Source organism: Xiphophorus hellerii, chromosome 9 (assembly GCF_003331165.1).
Source record: "Xiphophorus hellerii strain 12219 chromosome 9, Xiphophorus_hellerii-4.1, whole genome shotgun sequence".
NCBI lineage: Eukaryota > Metazoa > Chordata > Actinopteri > Cyprinodontiformes > Poeciliidae > Xiphophorus > Xiphophorus hellerii.
The window spans coordinates 22,923,785-22,935,470 of NC_045680.1; the positions used below are offsets into that span (position 1 = coordinate 22,923,785).

The following is an 11,686-nucleotide window of genomic DNA, read 5'->3' on the forward strand; positions in this document are numbered from 1 at the left end:
TAGGGAGGGCGCGGTAAATACCGTAGATATACAGTAGTTGCATACTTACATGTCTTGTAAACCAGATTGAAGGCGTCGAGACTGAAAGATTGTTGCTAATAGACATGTAGTTACACAAATTCTAACGTTAGCTAAAACTGATAAAGACAACCTTTTCGCTCCATAAACAAATGCACGTGTCTCTGGTGACATCACACAAGGCACCAAACAAGTATAACCTGAGAAAGCAGTTTACAATTTATGAAGGCAGACCTATTTAGTAAGGGAGGAAAACTTCATAAAACAAAACAAAAAGGTTATCTACTTCTTGCTACATAATGAATGGACTCGAATTAACCTTATTTGTCAGAAGGCTGAGGTTAATTTCATTTGAAAGACCCAGTCCTAATTACTTAAAGAAATGAATAAATGAAATGTAAAAAGAATTTCCCTGACAACATGAAGTAGACTAACAGATGTTATAAGCACAGATTAGAAACAAACTTATTAATGAAAGCAATTACAAAACAACTTCTAAGGCTTTGGAACTCAAGTGAACCAGAGCGAGACCAATTATCCACAGCCTACCAAAATTACTCCAAAACCACGCAGGCGACACATTCAGTAGGTCACAAAATAACCTATAAAAACATCTAAAACGCCTCAGGCCTCACCTGTTTTTGTTAATGTCAGTGTTAATGACATGGCAGTAAGAAAGAAACTGGGTAAAATGGAGTCCTTGGGAGATCTCCGAGGCAAAAACCACTGTTGAATAAACTATCAGCATTTTGAAAAAGAACACAATGGTTTGCCTGTTCAGGAAGACTTGCGAAGGAGACTGACTATCTTTCTTGACCATAAACACAAGCATATATGCAGCAGGACAACAAACCAAAAGTTCACCTCCGAATGGCCTACTCAAAGTCTGGATTTAAACTGATTGAGATGTCATGGCATGACCTTAAAACAGACTGTTCTATTTTTTCCTCTTTGTTTATAGTTTTAAATCAAGATCTTCCTTGAAAGGCGTTTGCTTGAATTCTGCAAAGCTGCAGCAAAACATGAGTCATATGCGAGAACGCTGCACAGCGCTAAATCTGGAATTTCCATTCCATTATTAAAGATGTGATCATTTTGAGGTTCAAAACTTATTTGCTGCCAACACATAGCTTAATATGATTTTTAAAATTAAGATAATAATGTTTAGGTTCATATGTATGAGAACATACAATTTAGACTAAAAGAGAAAATTACAAAAAAATCCAGAAAGATGTTTTATTTTTAAATATAAAAGATGTTTACAAAAAAGTAAGCCCAGTCCTTTAGAGTTCATACAGCTCGAGTGCCACACGGGTTACAAGGCTTCCTGCGATTGTAAAAGTTCCTCTGACTTTTGAAACATATCTCCTTCCTGCTCTCTGGATTCTCCCTCTGACTCCAAGCTCTCCTCCACCGGCCCTTGGCCAGACATCGCAGTTTCCAGTCCGTCCTGGTCAGCGCTGGCGTTCTGAGACTCGGCTCCCTCGTCATCCTCGTCTTCCACATCCATCTCAAAAACACGGATGTGTCTTAAATTGGCACTCAGCTGCCAAGTGAAAAAGAAAAGTGACGGTTCAATAACTGCGTCTGTAAGATTGCTTATGCCAGCAGAGACCCAATAACCATCCGTTACACCAAAACAAATTTATAATACTGTGCATTTTATTCTGGATGATGTTGGATCTGTACAACATGCTGAACTGCAGCAACATCTCAAGGCCATGCGTGCAACATTGTAATTGCAAATGCCTGCTTGAATGTTTTGGTTTTTTTTTGGTAGTTTAAATTTCATTTGATGACTTAGCGTTCTGCTCTTTTACTGCCACTGAAACACAAACTCACAGAAATCAGCTGATACAACTGCGCAAGATCAGAGAATGTGGGGATATTACTTTTAATGTGAAGAATGAGAAAAATGTGAGCTAATCATCACAGCATCTCTCATATTATTTGTTATGTTTCGATTAGGTTTATCAAGAGAATTATGCCAAGTGATAAGTTTCCCTGAGACTGAAAATCTCATTCACAAGGGTGACCTGGTAATTCTTAATTATAATTCTGAAACTTACCACGCAGGCCACTTTGCGGATTCCATTGACGGCTACAAACTGGGCCTTCATGTTTTCCAGTTCACGCCACTGGTTCCCCAACACCAGACCCTGGCAGGGAATGGTGCTGCACTGCCGGTCCAACCTGGTAACACAGAGGGCAAACACCGAGTTCGTTTTCATTTGTCGTTTGATATGTTTTTGTTATTTTCGTTGATCAATTTGTTTATTTTTGCTCGACAGAAAGAGAGAGAGAGAGAAAAGGCAAAAGAGTTTTACTGCATTTTTTCCATGTAACGTGCTAAATGGTGATGACGAATGTGAAACTTGGTTTTCTTTAGTTACAAATACAATCTTAAATAGTTTAACAGCGTTTTATGTGATAGATCAGAATAAAATAGCTCATATTTTTGAGGTGGGGGAAAAAAACTGTTTGGAATTTATTTTACCAATAATATAATATTCACCCATTTTTACTGTAATACTTCTGAGTAAAATAAAGTGCAACCACTTTTCTTCAGAAGTCAAGTGATTGGTAAACAGAGTCGCTACTCTAGTCTGACTGGATTAGAGCTATTTTTTTAGAAGAATTTGCACAAATTTCAACCTTAAATGCACAGATGAGGAAAAGACGTAGGGAAAAAAAAACAATACTTCCAGCTACAATTGCACCAAAAAGTCCATTTGCAAAGTATTGGCTCAATATGAATACAAATGCATGCCACACCTTTAAGCTCACAAATATATGCTAAATGACTGAGATTTGTTGTTCTATATATAAAATCTAGTTTTAAACTGTGTTTCAGGGTTATGAATACTTTTACAAGGCATTGTAACACACACACACACACACACACACCTCACACCAGGCTCCCAGTTGAATTCAGAGTCGCAGCTCAAGCTGGAGGCAAGTGAAACCTGAGCCAGGAGGCGCCTGCTGTTCTGATCCTCTGATCCCTGCAGGACCACCGTTAGCATTTCATCGTCATAGAAACGAGCATCCAGGCAGCTGTAGACGTAATGAGACCTAAAATAGCAATAAATAAACAAAACAAAAACTAAGTGTGAATTACATTACAAGTGATATATTTCACCTTCTGAGGTGCTAATAAAAATAAAAATAAAATAAAACAATCAAGATAAACTCACCGGGCTGCAATACCATCATCATCTGTGCTGTCCAGATAATGGCTGAGGTCAAATGACATGAAGCTGTTTGGAATATGTCTACAGAGGCAAAATTAATTAGGTTAGCAGGGTAATAAGTACCGAAAAAGAAGCGACAGACAGACATTTCTGACTGGAAGAAAATGCACCTGTTTGGGTCGGTTCCTTTCCGTAACACGTACAGCCTGCTTGGTGAAATCTCTGGCATGCAGAACACAACGCAGTGCATTTTGCCTTTTTTGTCATTCCACCTGAAGGGTCCACAAAAAAAAAAGCTCAATATAAAACACATTCCTGCTAATCCAGACACAAATCTCCATGAAGTTTCTGTTTTACTTACAGAGACGGAAGTTCAAAAAGGTGGGGAATCTTTTCCGAGCTAGAAAAAACAAAACGTAATCACATTAATAACATCGTCTGGGAATTTAAGCATTTTATATCTGAAATATATACAACAATAAAAAGACTTTACTTGTCTGACACAGCATACAAAGGCAAAAAGACAGCCCGTTTCACAGATCTTCCAATGACTTCCTGTAAACAGATTCACAAAGCTGAGAGACGTTTCAACCTAATGACTAACTACTAATGAAGAGGAAATAATTCAGGTGCATCTCTGTAAAGCAGAATATCATCAGAAAGGTGATTTATATTAGTAATTCAATTTGCTGAATGCCAGAGCAATGATATATAAACACTTTGTATTACTTTCTTCAAAGGTAGTGCTTCTCAGACATTTCTTCAGTACTGTTTTAGTAAGATCTATAGAAGGAAAGTTTGATTTAATATAAACAGTATGAAAAAGGGCTGCTTAGTTTTTATACAGTGAATATAAATATTTAGTTTTGACAGCCGATGTCCTATTCTCATTTTCTGAGATACTGTTTTTTGGGCTTCATCAACTCCAAGCCAGAATAATTAGAATTTGCATGAATAAATAGCTGAAACACAGTTTGGTGAATCCATAATAAACATGTTTAATTTTTTTGAATCAACTCTCAACAATATTCTTGTATTCTTCTGGTATCACTGAGATGCATCAGTAGCGCACCAAAAACTTACGGCAGGTTTCTGTAGGCATCGTTCAATCACATTCTCCATCATCCTCTTGACAAAGTGCAAAGACTTTTGGGGATATGATGGAAACAGCAAAGGGCTCACTAGCAAACCAATGAAATATAAAAGAAGTTACTGCATGATTTCCTAAATCATCCTTGCCAGTGGTCCAGGGTTTCCCTCAGTGAATTATAAGTGTGGCGGGCCACCAGGCTTTACTTATTATGATTGCCTTTTTTTTAAAGACTTTATAGTTGGTGTTTAGGTATTTAATCTTCCAGACTTCACAAAAATGCATAACTACACAATGATATTCTCAAATTTTCTGTCAGCTTTAAACATTTTTTAACTCAAAAACACGGCGGGTGGCTGGATGACTGTCGTAGCGCCCTGAGCAACGGGCCTAGCAAGTTTTCTGGGGGAAACCCTGGTTGTCTAAACTCAGGATCTCAATTTACCTTTCAGGTGTGTGCTCTCCTGTAAGAACTTCAGCCACTGGTTTCCCTTTGTGTTGGGTGGAGAAACCAGGTCTTCATCTTCATCCTTCAGGTACTGTAAAAATATCCATATGAGGAGTCATATTTTTTCTAAAATATTTAAAGCATTCTCTAAGAAGCAACTTACCTGACCAACTCGCTCCACGTGGAAATACTTCCCCTTACGATCAAAGAGTTCCTCGTTCTGCGAAACCCCAAAGGAACGAGTTCCAACTCAAAATATGTTCAGGCATTTCTTAAATGTAAATGTGATGCATTTGCTCATCTTACCTCGCTAAAATGCTCCGACAAGAAATCAGCAACAAAGGCAATGTCCTTCTGAGTCATCTGAGGAAATAAAACATTTTAATGCAACTGATAAATTATAATAAGAAGACTAAAAGTGATAAATCTGGGCTAAAAACTCACCTTGTTTAGCTCTGGCGGTACGTGTTCGTCACACATTCTTAGCATTGCTGTAGAGAATCAAATTTTAAGGCTTAACAGAGGATCTCAGCAGCCAGAAACCATCTTATTTCACACTTCAAGGTGAATATTGGCTTCAATAAGAGCCAATGAGGATGTAGGAAATAAAAAAATAAAAAATAAAACTTCCTTCTTACCTACATACAGCCATCGGAAAAAGGCTTTGAAGTTTTTCGTGCTCTTGTCAATCACCCTGAATGTAAAAAAATAAAAGTTGTAACAAGTAAAAATGATAAAATGTCGTAAACTGAGATGATTTATAGACTCACTGCAGAAGTTCGTTAGCTTTGAGAGAGAAAGAGCCAACAGCTGTGATCGCACCTGGATACACGAAACAAACACACACTTAGTGACAGAAAGCCCCGGGCCAACTTGTTACCATTTCATTCCTATAAACTAACCAATTTGTACCTATGCACTTTAATATCTTCAAGTCAGCTTAGTTTTCTTTGTAGTTAAACATTTTCATGAGTAATGGATGTAAACAGTCAAAATAATATTCAAATCTAACATAACTTAATTTGACTTAATTATTTTGTAAATATTTTGCACAACACCTGATTTTTATTTGTTTTGGTCCTGATCCTTGTACTACGGTGGCCAAGAAGGGTTAAGAAAATACAAACCTCATAAGGCAACAAAAAGTCACAACGGACGTTATGCTAGCAACTAGCAAGTTTAATATAACTTCAGTTGTGGCTTTTTGTTGTTGCGTTTTGCATTTAGTTGACCTTTCCGGGCCACCGTACCTGTATGAATGAATGAACTCTTGTGACATGTAACAAATTTCTAAATCAGAATAACTATAAGCAACATCTTGTTGGCAAACCCCAAGTCATAAAACCACATGTCCTTACATAATGACAGAAAATTAATACAAATTTCTGGTTATCAAAGTGTGCATGAAATGCTCCATTAGAAAAGGAGACATGATTGGTGTGAAACATTCTGTCGACTTCATTTTTCCCAAAAAAAGGTCGGATATGAAACGATTATAACTACAAAATCCAAAACGAGGAAGGAGCAAAAATAGACAACCAAAGACAGATTGTAGACATTGTGCATGTGTTGGGTTTGGTACCATCAATAGCATCCGAATCCAAGCCGAGGCACTCAAACTTTTGCTTCCAGAGGGACATTCCTCTCACCTCACTCAGCTGATACAACAGAGCCTCAGAGCCGCTGCAGAAGACACAGAAAAAGACATCTTGATAGAAAGAAATCAAAAACTCCCAGGTGCGTCAAAGAGACGACAAACCTCTGTAGGTGGCTGATCACCAGTTTCTGGATGCTGGAGTAAGAAGACTCAATGGACTGACCCAGTTTTTTCAAGCCCTGACACAGAATGACACAAAATGTTTGAAATCCGCCTCCCGAAGCTTCCGGATGGGATGAGCGAAATTCACATAGACGTAAAAGATTTTCTGATTTTACCTTGACGGTCAGTTGGTTCATGAGGAGAGCCTGCAACTCGGGACTGGAAACGGGAAACAAGTGAAAAAGCACTTTAACCAATTCAAGGTGTGTTGCTACCATCTACAGGACACTATAGATATTACAACACTATAATGCGTAAAAAACTGAAAAATGAAAAATAAGAACAATAAACCACCTGGACTGCCCCCACAGCAGGAGGTCCAAAAACTCATCTTGGACTTGAGTGCTTGTGTTCTTTTCCTACAAGGACAACAAAAGAATCAACAAAAACTGGATTTTAGTCCTTTTCTGGTGGAAGTATTGTAACCTTTAACCCCTTAATTTATTTATTTATTTTTTTGTTGGACGAAAACAGCATTTGTTTCTTTGTTTATCTATTAGGATCCTCATTAGTTTCCACCAAAGTGGTTACTAATCTTCCAGGGGTCCAACTGATAAAACACAAAAATATTCGTAAGACCATAAGACCATTTTGACATTAGAAAATAATATCACAAAATTAGTCAGACATCACATTATACATATTACACACATGAAAAAAAATGGATTTAATAAAAAATAAGATTTCAGTGCTCTTTTAAAAAGAAAGTGTGCTTTTTAAATCTCTTTTGTATTTAGGTAATTTATTTCTAAATTACCTGAATTGCTCTGTATAAAATAAACTCTTCTAACAAGTTTGTTTCAGCACGGGTTGCAATTAATTTTATCCCACAAGAGTATTTGACCTGAACAAACTTGGTGAGACGGAGATCCATCTGCATCAGGATTTCCTCCCAGGCTTCACACATGCAGGTGAGTGAGAGGTGCAGGTACTGCAGCAGCGTGGAGATGTGGGTGAACTTGCGGGCCATCCTGGTGACCTCTGGAAGACAGTCCGACAACAAACTCGTGTCCAGCTGTCGCACGGCAACGATGACATGCAAAAAATAAAAAAAATCCAGGTCAGAGCAGAAGAAGGCAATGAAGACGACGATGTGACGTGATCCGGCTCACCTGAACGTAGCAGATCTCCGAGACGCCGTCAGCGGATTGGACTTCTGTGATCAGAGACAGGGACTTGAGATCGCTGGACAGACTCAGACTGCGGCATGATCCCGACACCTGCAGAAGATAAAAACCAGCTAAGTTCACCCAGTAAAAAACCTCTGAAAAAAATTTATTTGGTTCTTCTGACTTTATGTAAGAAAAATGGATAAAATCACAGCAAACTGTTTTCAGTTTATGTAAAAACAATTCAAATTACTTTGATATCTTGAGTAAAATAATAATAATCTTAAAAAAAGTTTCCATTTTTATAAGCCGATCATATTTTTTTTTTTTTACCCCTCCAGGGGGTCTTTTTGTGGGCTCTAGTGTCCCTTATATGACAGTGGGCTGACAGGAAACAGGGAAGGAGAGGGGGGAAGACATGCGGCAAATATCAACGGGTCCGGGAGTCGAACCCGCGACGGCCGCGTCGAGGACTCAAGGCCTCCAAATATGGGTCGCGCTATCCACTACGCCACCACGGCACGCCCCCGATCAAATTTTTGAGGGAGCATAAATCCTGTGATTTTATGACTTTCTGGGGTATGTAAATATATGATGTGATCGAAAAGCCCATTTATATCAGCCTCTGACCACTGGGCAGGATAAGGAACCATATTTAAAAAAACAAAAAAACAACAACAAAAAAACCTTACTTCGCCAAGACTGGCAATTTTGTACATCCCATATGCATAAAGCTCCACACATCCAGCATTTCCTCCGAGAACGAGGATGTTCAGCCTGTTTGGTAGCAAGACAAAATTAGAAATTGACTTAACAACTGAATAACTGTGCAGAATCAAAAATGTAATCTTGCATATCCAATAAGGAGCCCTTACCGAACCTCTCCGAGGAGGTTGAGGATCTCGTCAGACTTTTCCTCACTGTGGCAAAGACGGATAAACACATTCAGCTTCCACTCAGACACCAAATGAGAAAATCAATCATTTAAATCTCACCTGAATATCTTTGAAGTGGTGTTGTAGCTGGTAAGGAAAATTTGGATCGTGTTACTTAGCTCAAAATAAACTTTCAGTCTTGCGGTGGAATGGACACTCGGTGCTTTTACCTCTTGGGGAGTGTTGGTAATTCAGGAAGGAAAAGCTTGGATTCATCCTCAGAGTTATAAAAGGAGCCAAGGGCACTGAAACAGAGAGGGGGGAATCATTTGCACATTTCTAGCCAGATTACACGCATACTGGTTTGCATCGTGAGCCTGGGCCGCACCTGTTCTCCTCCACCACCTCCATCCAGTTCATGCAGGTCACCGAACTCTGCATTGGAAACATGTGAAGGATCTCCGCTTTCTCAACATCACACAGAACCACCTGCTTGGTGTCTCCAAGACTGAACGCCAAAACTGCCAATTAAAGCGAAAACCAAAAACATAATGTTCACATAATTTCATCAAACACGCAGGCAAATATATTCAAAGCCATCGTTTACTTTTGCCATCAGGTCTCCAGGCGAGCGCAGTGATCTCCTTCCCAGTATATTCACTGGGTGCCAAACTCCAAACCCGCTGGAAACTAGCCAAGCGATGAAGCAGCAGCTACGGATAATTATTAGAGTTACAAAAATATAAAACCACTGCACACTAAAAGTCCTACACTCAACCGTTCTCTGCATTTGAACCCACCTCCCCTGTTGTATTAGCCAAAGCAATGAGGTCCCTCTTAGGAGACCACGCCATACACTTCACAGGGTTGGGAAGTTGCTTCTCTCCCACTTGCCGGAAAGCTGGCATGATGTTGGCTGGAGAAAGAGGAGAAATACAAACAGGCTTTTTACTTTTTTCACCATCCAGTCATGACTTAGTGCTGTAGAGGGAAAAAAAGAGGATAATTTGGTCTTTCTTACTGCTCTAGCTATACATACTTACACTTTTTTTCTCTAGTATACCAATTATGTTGCATTCAACTTCAGGGCTACATGTAAATAGGGCTATTATGATGACAAATCATGCTGCAGCAGTTGGTGCGCTAAACAATAATGTTGTTTTGTGACCATTTTCAGGTAAGATATAGGTAATGGAATAATAATAATGAGAATTTTACCAATTCTCAAAGATTAATAAACTTTGAATTGTGATTAACATTAGAAAATTATTGAGTTTGTTTTAATTTGTCTTGTCATGCAATGGATGGTTTAACGAAGAAAGAGAAAATGGTAACAATTCAATATATGGATGATCGATGGGAAGAAACAGACATATTGAAAGGGGATGGACAGATGGACGCAGTAAAAGATGAATAGATGCTACTCCTCAATTTCTCACGTATGTCACGAGGCAAAGAACAAATTTTAGGAATATACAAGCATTTTCCAATGCTCACTTTTCTTTTCCCGCAATCTTCCAGTTAGTTTTTCCAAACTGTGTACGAATCCCAGGTCACTGTTGAGAAACTGACAAAACAACTTCTACTTGCACTTAATCGACGTGATATGAATTTCCAAAATGATGAATTTGAAGGAGAAACTGGGATGAAGTTACAACAATTTCGGACCGTAAAAGGAGCCGGTTTGGGGAAATGTTTATGACTCCAAGCTGCCGTAACATTTGAGGGCTGGTTGATGAGGATAACGACGAACAGAACCAGAGGCCGGGCTGCTTCACTCACCTTTAAGGAGCTGATCCACTGGTGAAATGCTGTGTTGTTAGCAGGTTGGTTAGCAACCTCGAGAAGCTAAAGCAAAGAGAGAGAGTCACTATGGTTACGTCATCGTCCCGTTCCCTAAAACTGGCGACAGCTAAAGGACAGTATTAACCTCTACAAAACGTCTCAAGTGTCTTACTTTAGTTTTTCTTTCTATTATTTCACAGCTGCACAGACGCCGCCATATTTTCACTTCCACCAATCACGAGAAGGACCTCGCTGTAGCAAACAGAAAGGGGCGGGGACTGACCACTGTCAGTCTCATACCTTATTTGGAAATGGGACCATTGCACTCCGGAAGTGAAGGGGGAGCTATTTCCTATATTATCCACGGTCTTCCGTTTTTATTTATTTTTTTAAATCTGTGATATATCTTCATTTTTAGAACGGAGTTTTACTCTCAGCATGCTTTTGAACTTCGCTCTTTTATTTACTTGAGCGCAGCTCACAGTTTTGAACAAATTCTGTAGCTTTCTGTGTACTTCTAAATCTGCTCCTTAGTTGTATCTTTTCGGGCCTGCTACTGCCTCTAGTGGCGTGGGGTGGTAACACAACTTATATAATTACATGACTAAATCAGAATATCACAAAGTCTTTATTATTTATTATTAATTCTGGCATTACTGGAACAGTAAAAGATAAAGTCCCTCACAAAACACCATACCTTTCTATTTCCTTTAGGAAGCAGAGCTAATTAAATTAGGTAATAAGACCTGAAAGTGGTTCCAGTTTCACTCAATGACCAACCTGTTGAAACTGTGGTAGATTTTAAATACCTTGGGTCATTCCTGGACAGTCAGCTCAATTTTGCTGAAAACAGTCTATATCTTTAAGAAATGTTTTCAGAGACTTTATCTTTTAAGAAGACCCAGTGATCTAATTAGAGGTGGTGTACAATCTCTAGTTGTTGAGTTAAAATGTTAAAACTTACATTTAACTAGAGTTTTAACTCATCTCAAGTTTTAACTGTTGAATGTTTTAACTTTTCATCTTTTCAGCTGGTTTGGTCACATGAGCTGCAGACTAACAGACAATCTTTTAAGAATACTTTCAATGGCAGGTTAAAACAGTAGGTAATAGTTTGAGCTCATGAAGGCGTTATTGTGTTCCTCTGGTAACTACAGAACATCTGTTAGAAGTCATTTATTGACAATGCAATAATTATTCTTAGCCAAACTAAACGATAACATTTACTTGTATCATGCTTAGTGTTTTGCTCTATTCACAAATTGTTGATATTGTGATTCTATGAATGAGTTTTATTTTATCATTTTTGAGTCGAAGAAAAATTTCCACTTTGGAAGACTAAATAGTT

The 11,686-nt window shown here is 38.5% G+C and overlaps 1 protein-coding gene across 2 annotated transcripts; it reads right to left on the reverse strand.

The window, feature by feature from the left end:
* Positions 1–1,240: 1,240 nt before the first annotated feature.
* On the reverse strand, positions 1,241–10,686 carry anapc4 (anaphase promoting complex subunit 4). 2 transcript variants are annotated; one of them, XM_032571859.1, is made up of 29 exons: positions 10,511–10,686; positions 10,336–10,401; positions 9,354–9,469; positions 9,161–9,266; positions 8,942–9,074; positions 8,784–8,858; positions 8,674–8,700; positions 8,554–8,598; positions 8,371–8,455; positions 7,682–7,789; positions 7,414–7,584; positions 6,864–6,928; positions 6,686–6,728; positions 6,510–6,586; positions 6,333–6,433; positions 5,521–5,572; positions 5,389–5,444; positions 5,195–5,241; positions 5,057–5,113; positions 4,914–4,970; positions 4,748–4,841; positions 4,296–4,393; positions 3,706–3,767; positions 3,574–3,612; positions 3,383–3,484; positions 3,216–3,293; positions 2,926–3,093; positions 2,088–2,211; positions 1,334–1,564 (listed from the first exon to the last, which is right to left on the reverse strand). In XM_032571859.1, exons 3-29 carry the CDS (start codon positions 9,459–9,461, stop codon positions 1,334–1,336), a joined length of 2,409 nt encoding a protein of 802 aa, XP_032427750.1. In that variant the 5' UTR covers positions 9,462–9,469; positions 10,336–10,401; positions 10,511–10,686. The 2 variants fall into 2 exon arrangements, with proteins under 2 accessions (XP_032427751.1, XP_032427750.1); XM_032571860.1 differs by having other exon boundaries at positions 1,241–1,564; positions 10,336–10,686.
* Between the last annotated feature and the right edge of the window lie 1,000 nt (positions 10,687–11,686).

Coding starts and splice junctions, on each gene's coding strand:
- anapc4 (XM_032571860.1), bottom strand. CDS start 9,461: ATGCCAGCTTTCCGGCAAGTGGGAGAGAAGCAACTTCCCAACCCTGTG. Junction 8,859..8,941: donor GAGGTGGTGGAGGAGAACAG/GTGCGGCCCAGG, acceptor TCTCTGTTTCAG/TGCCCTTGGCTCCTTTTATA. Junction 8,456..8,553: donor AACCTCCTCGGAGAGGTTCG/GTAAGGGCTCCT, acceptor GCTACCAAACAG/GCTGAACATCCTCGTTCTCG.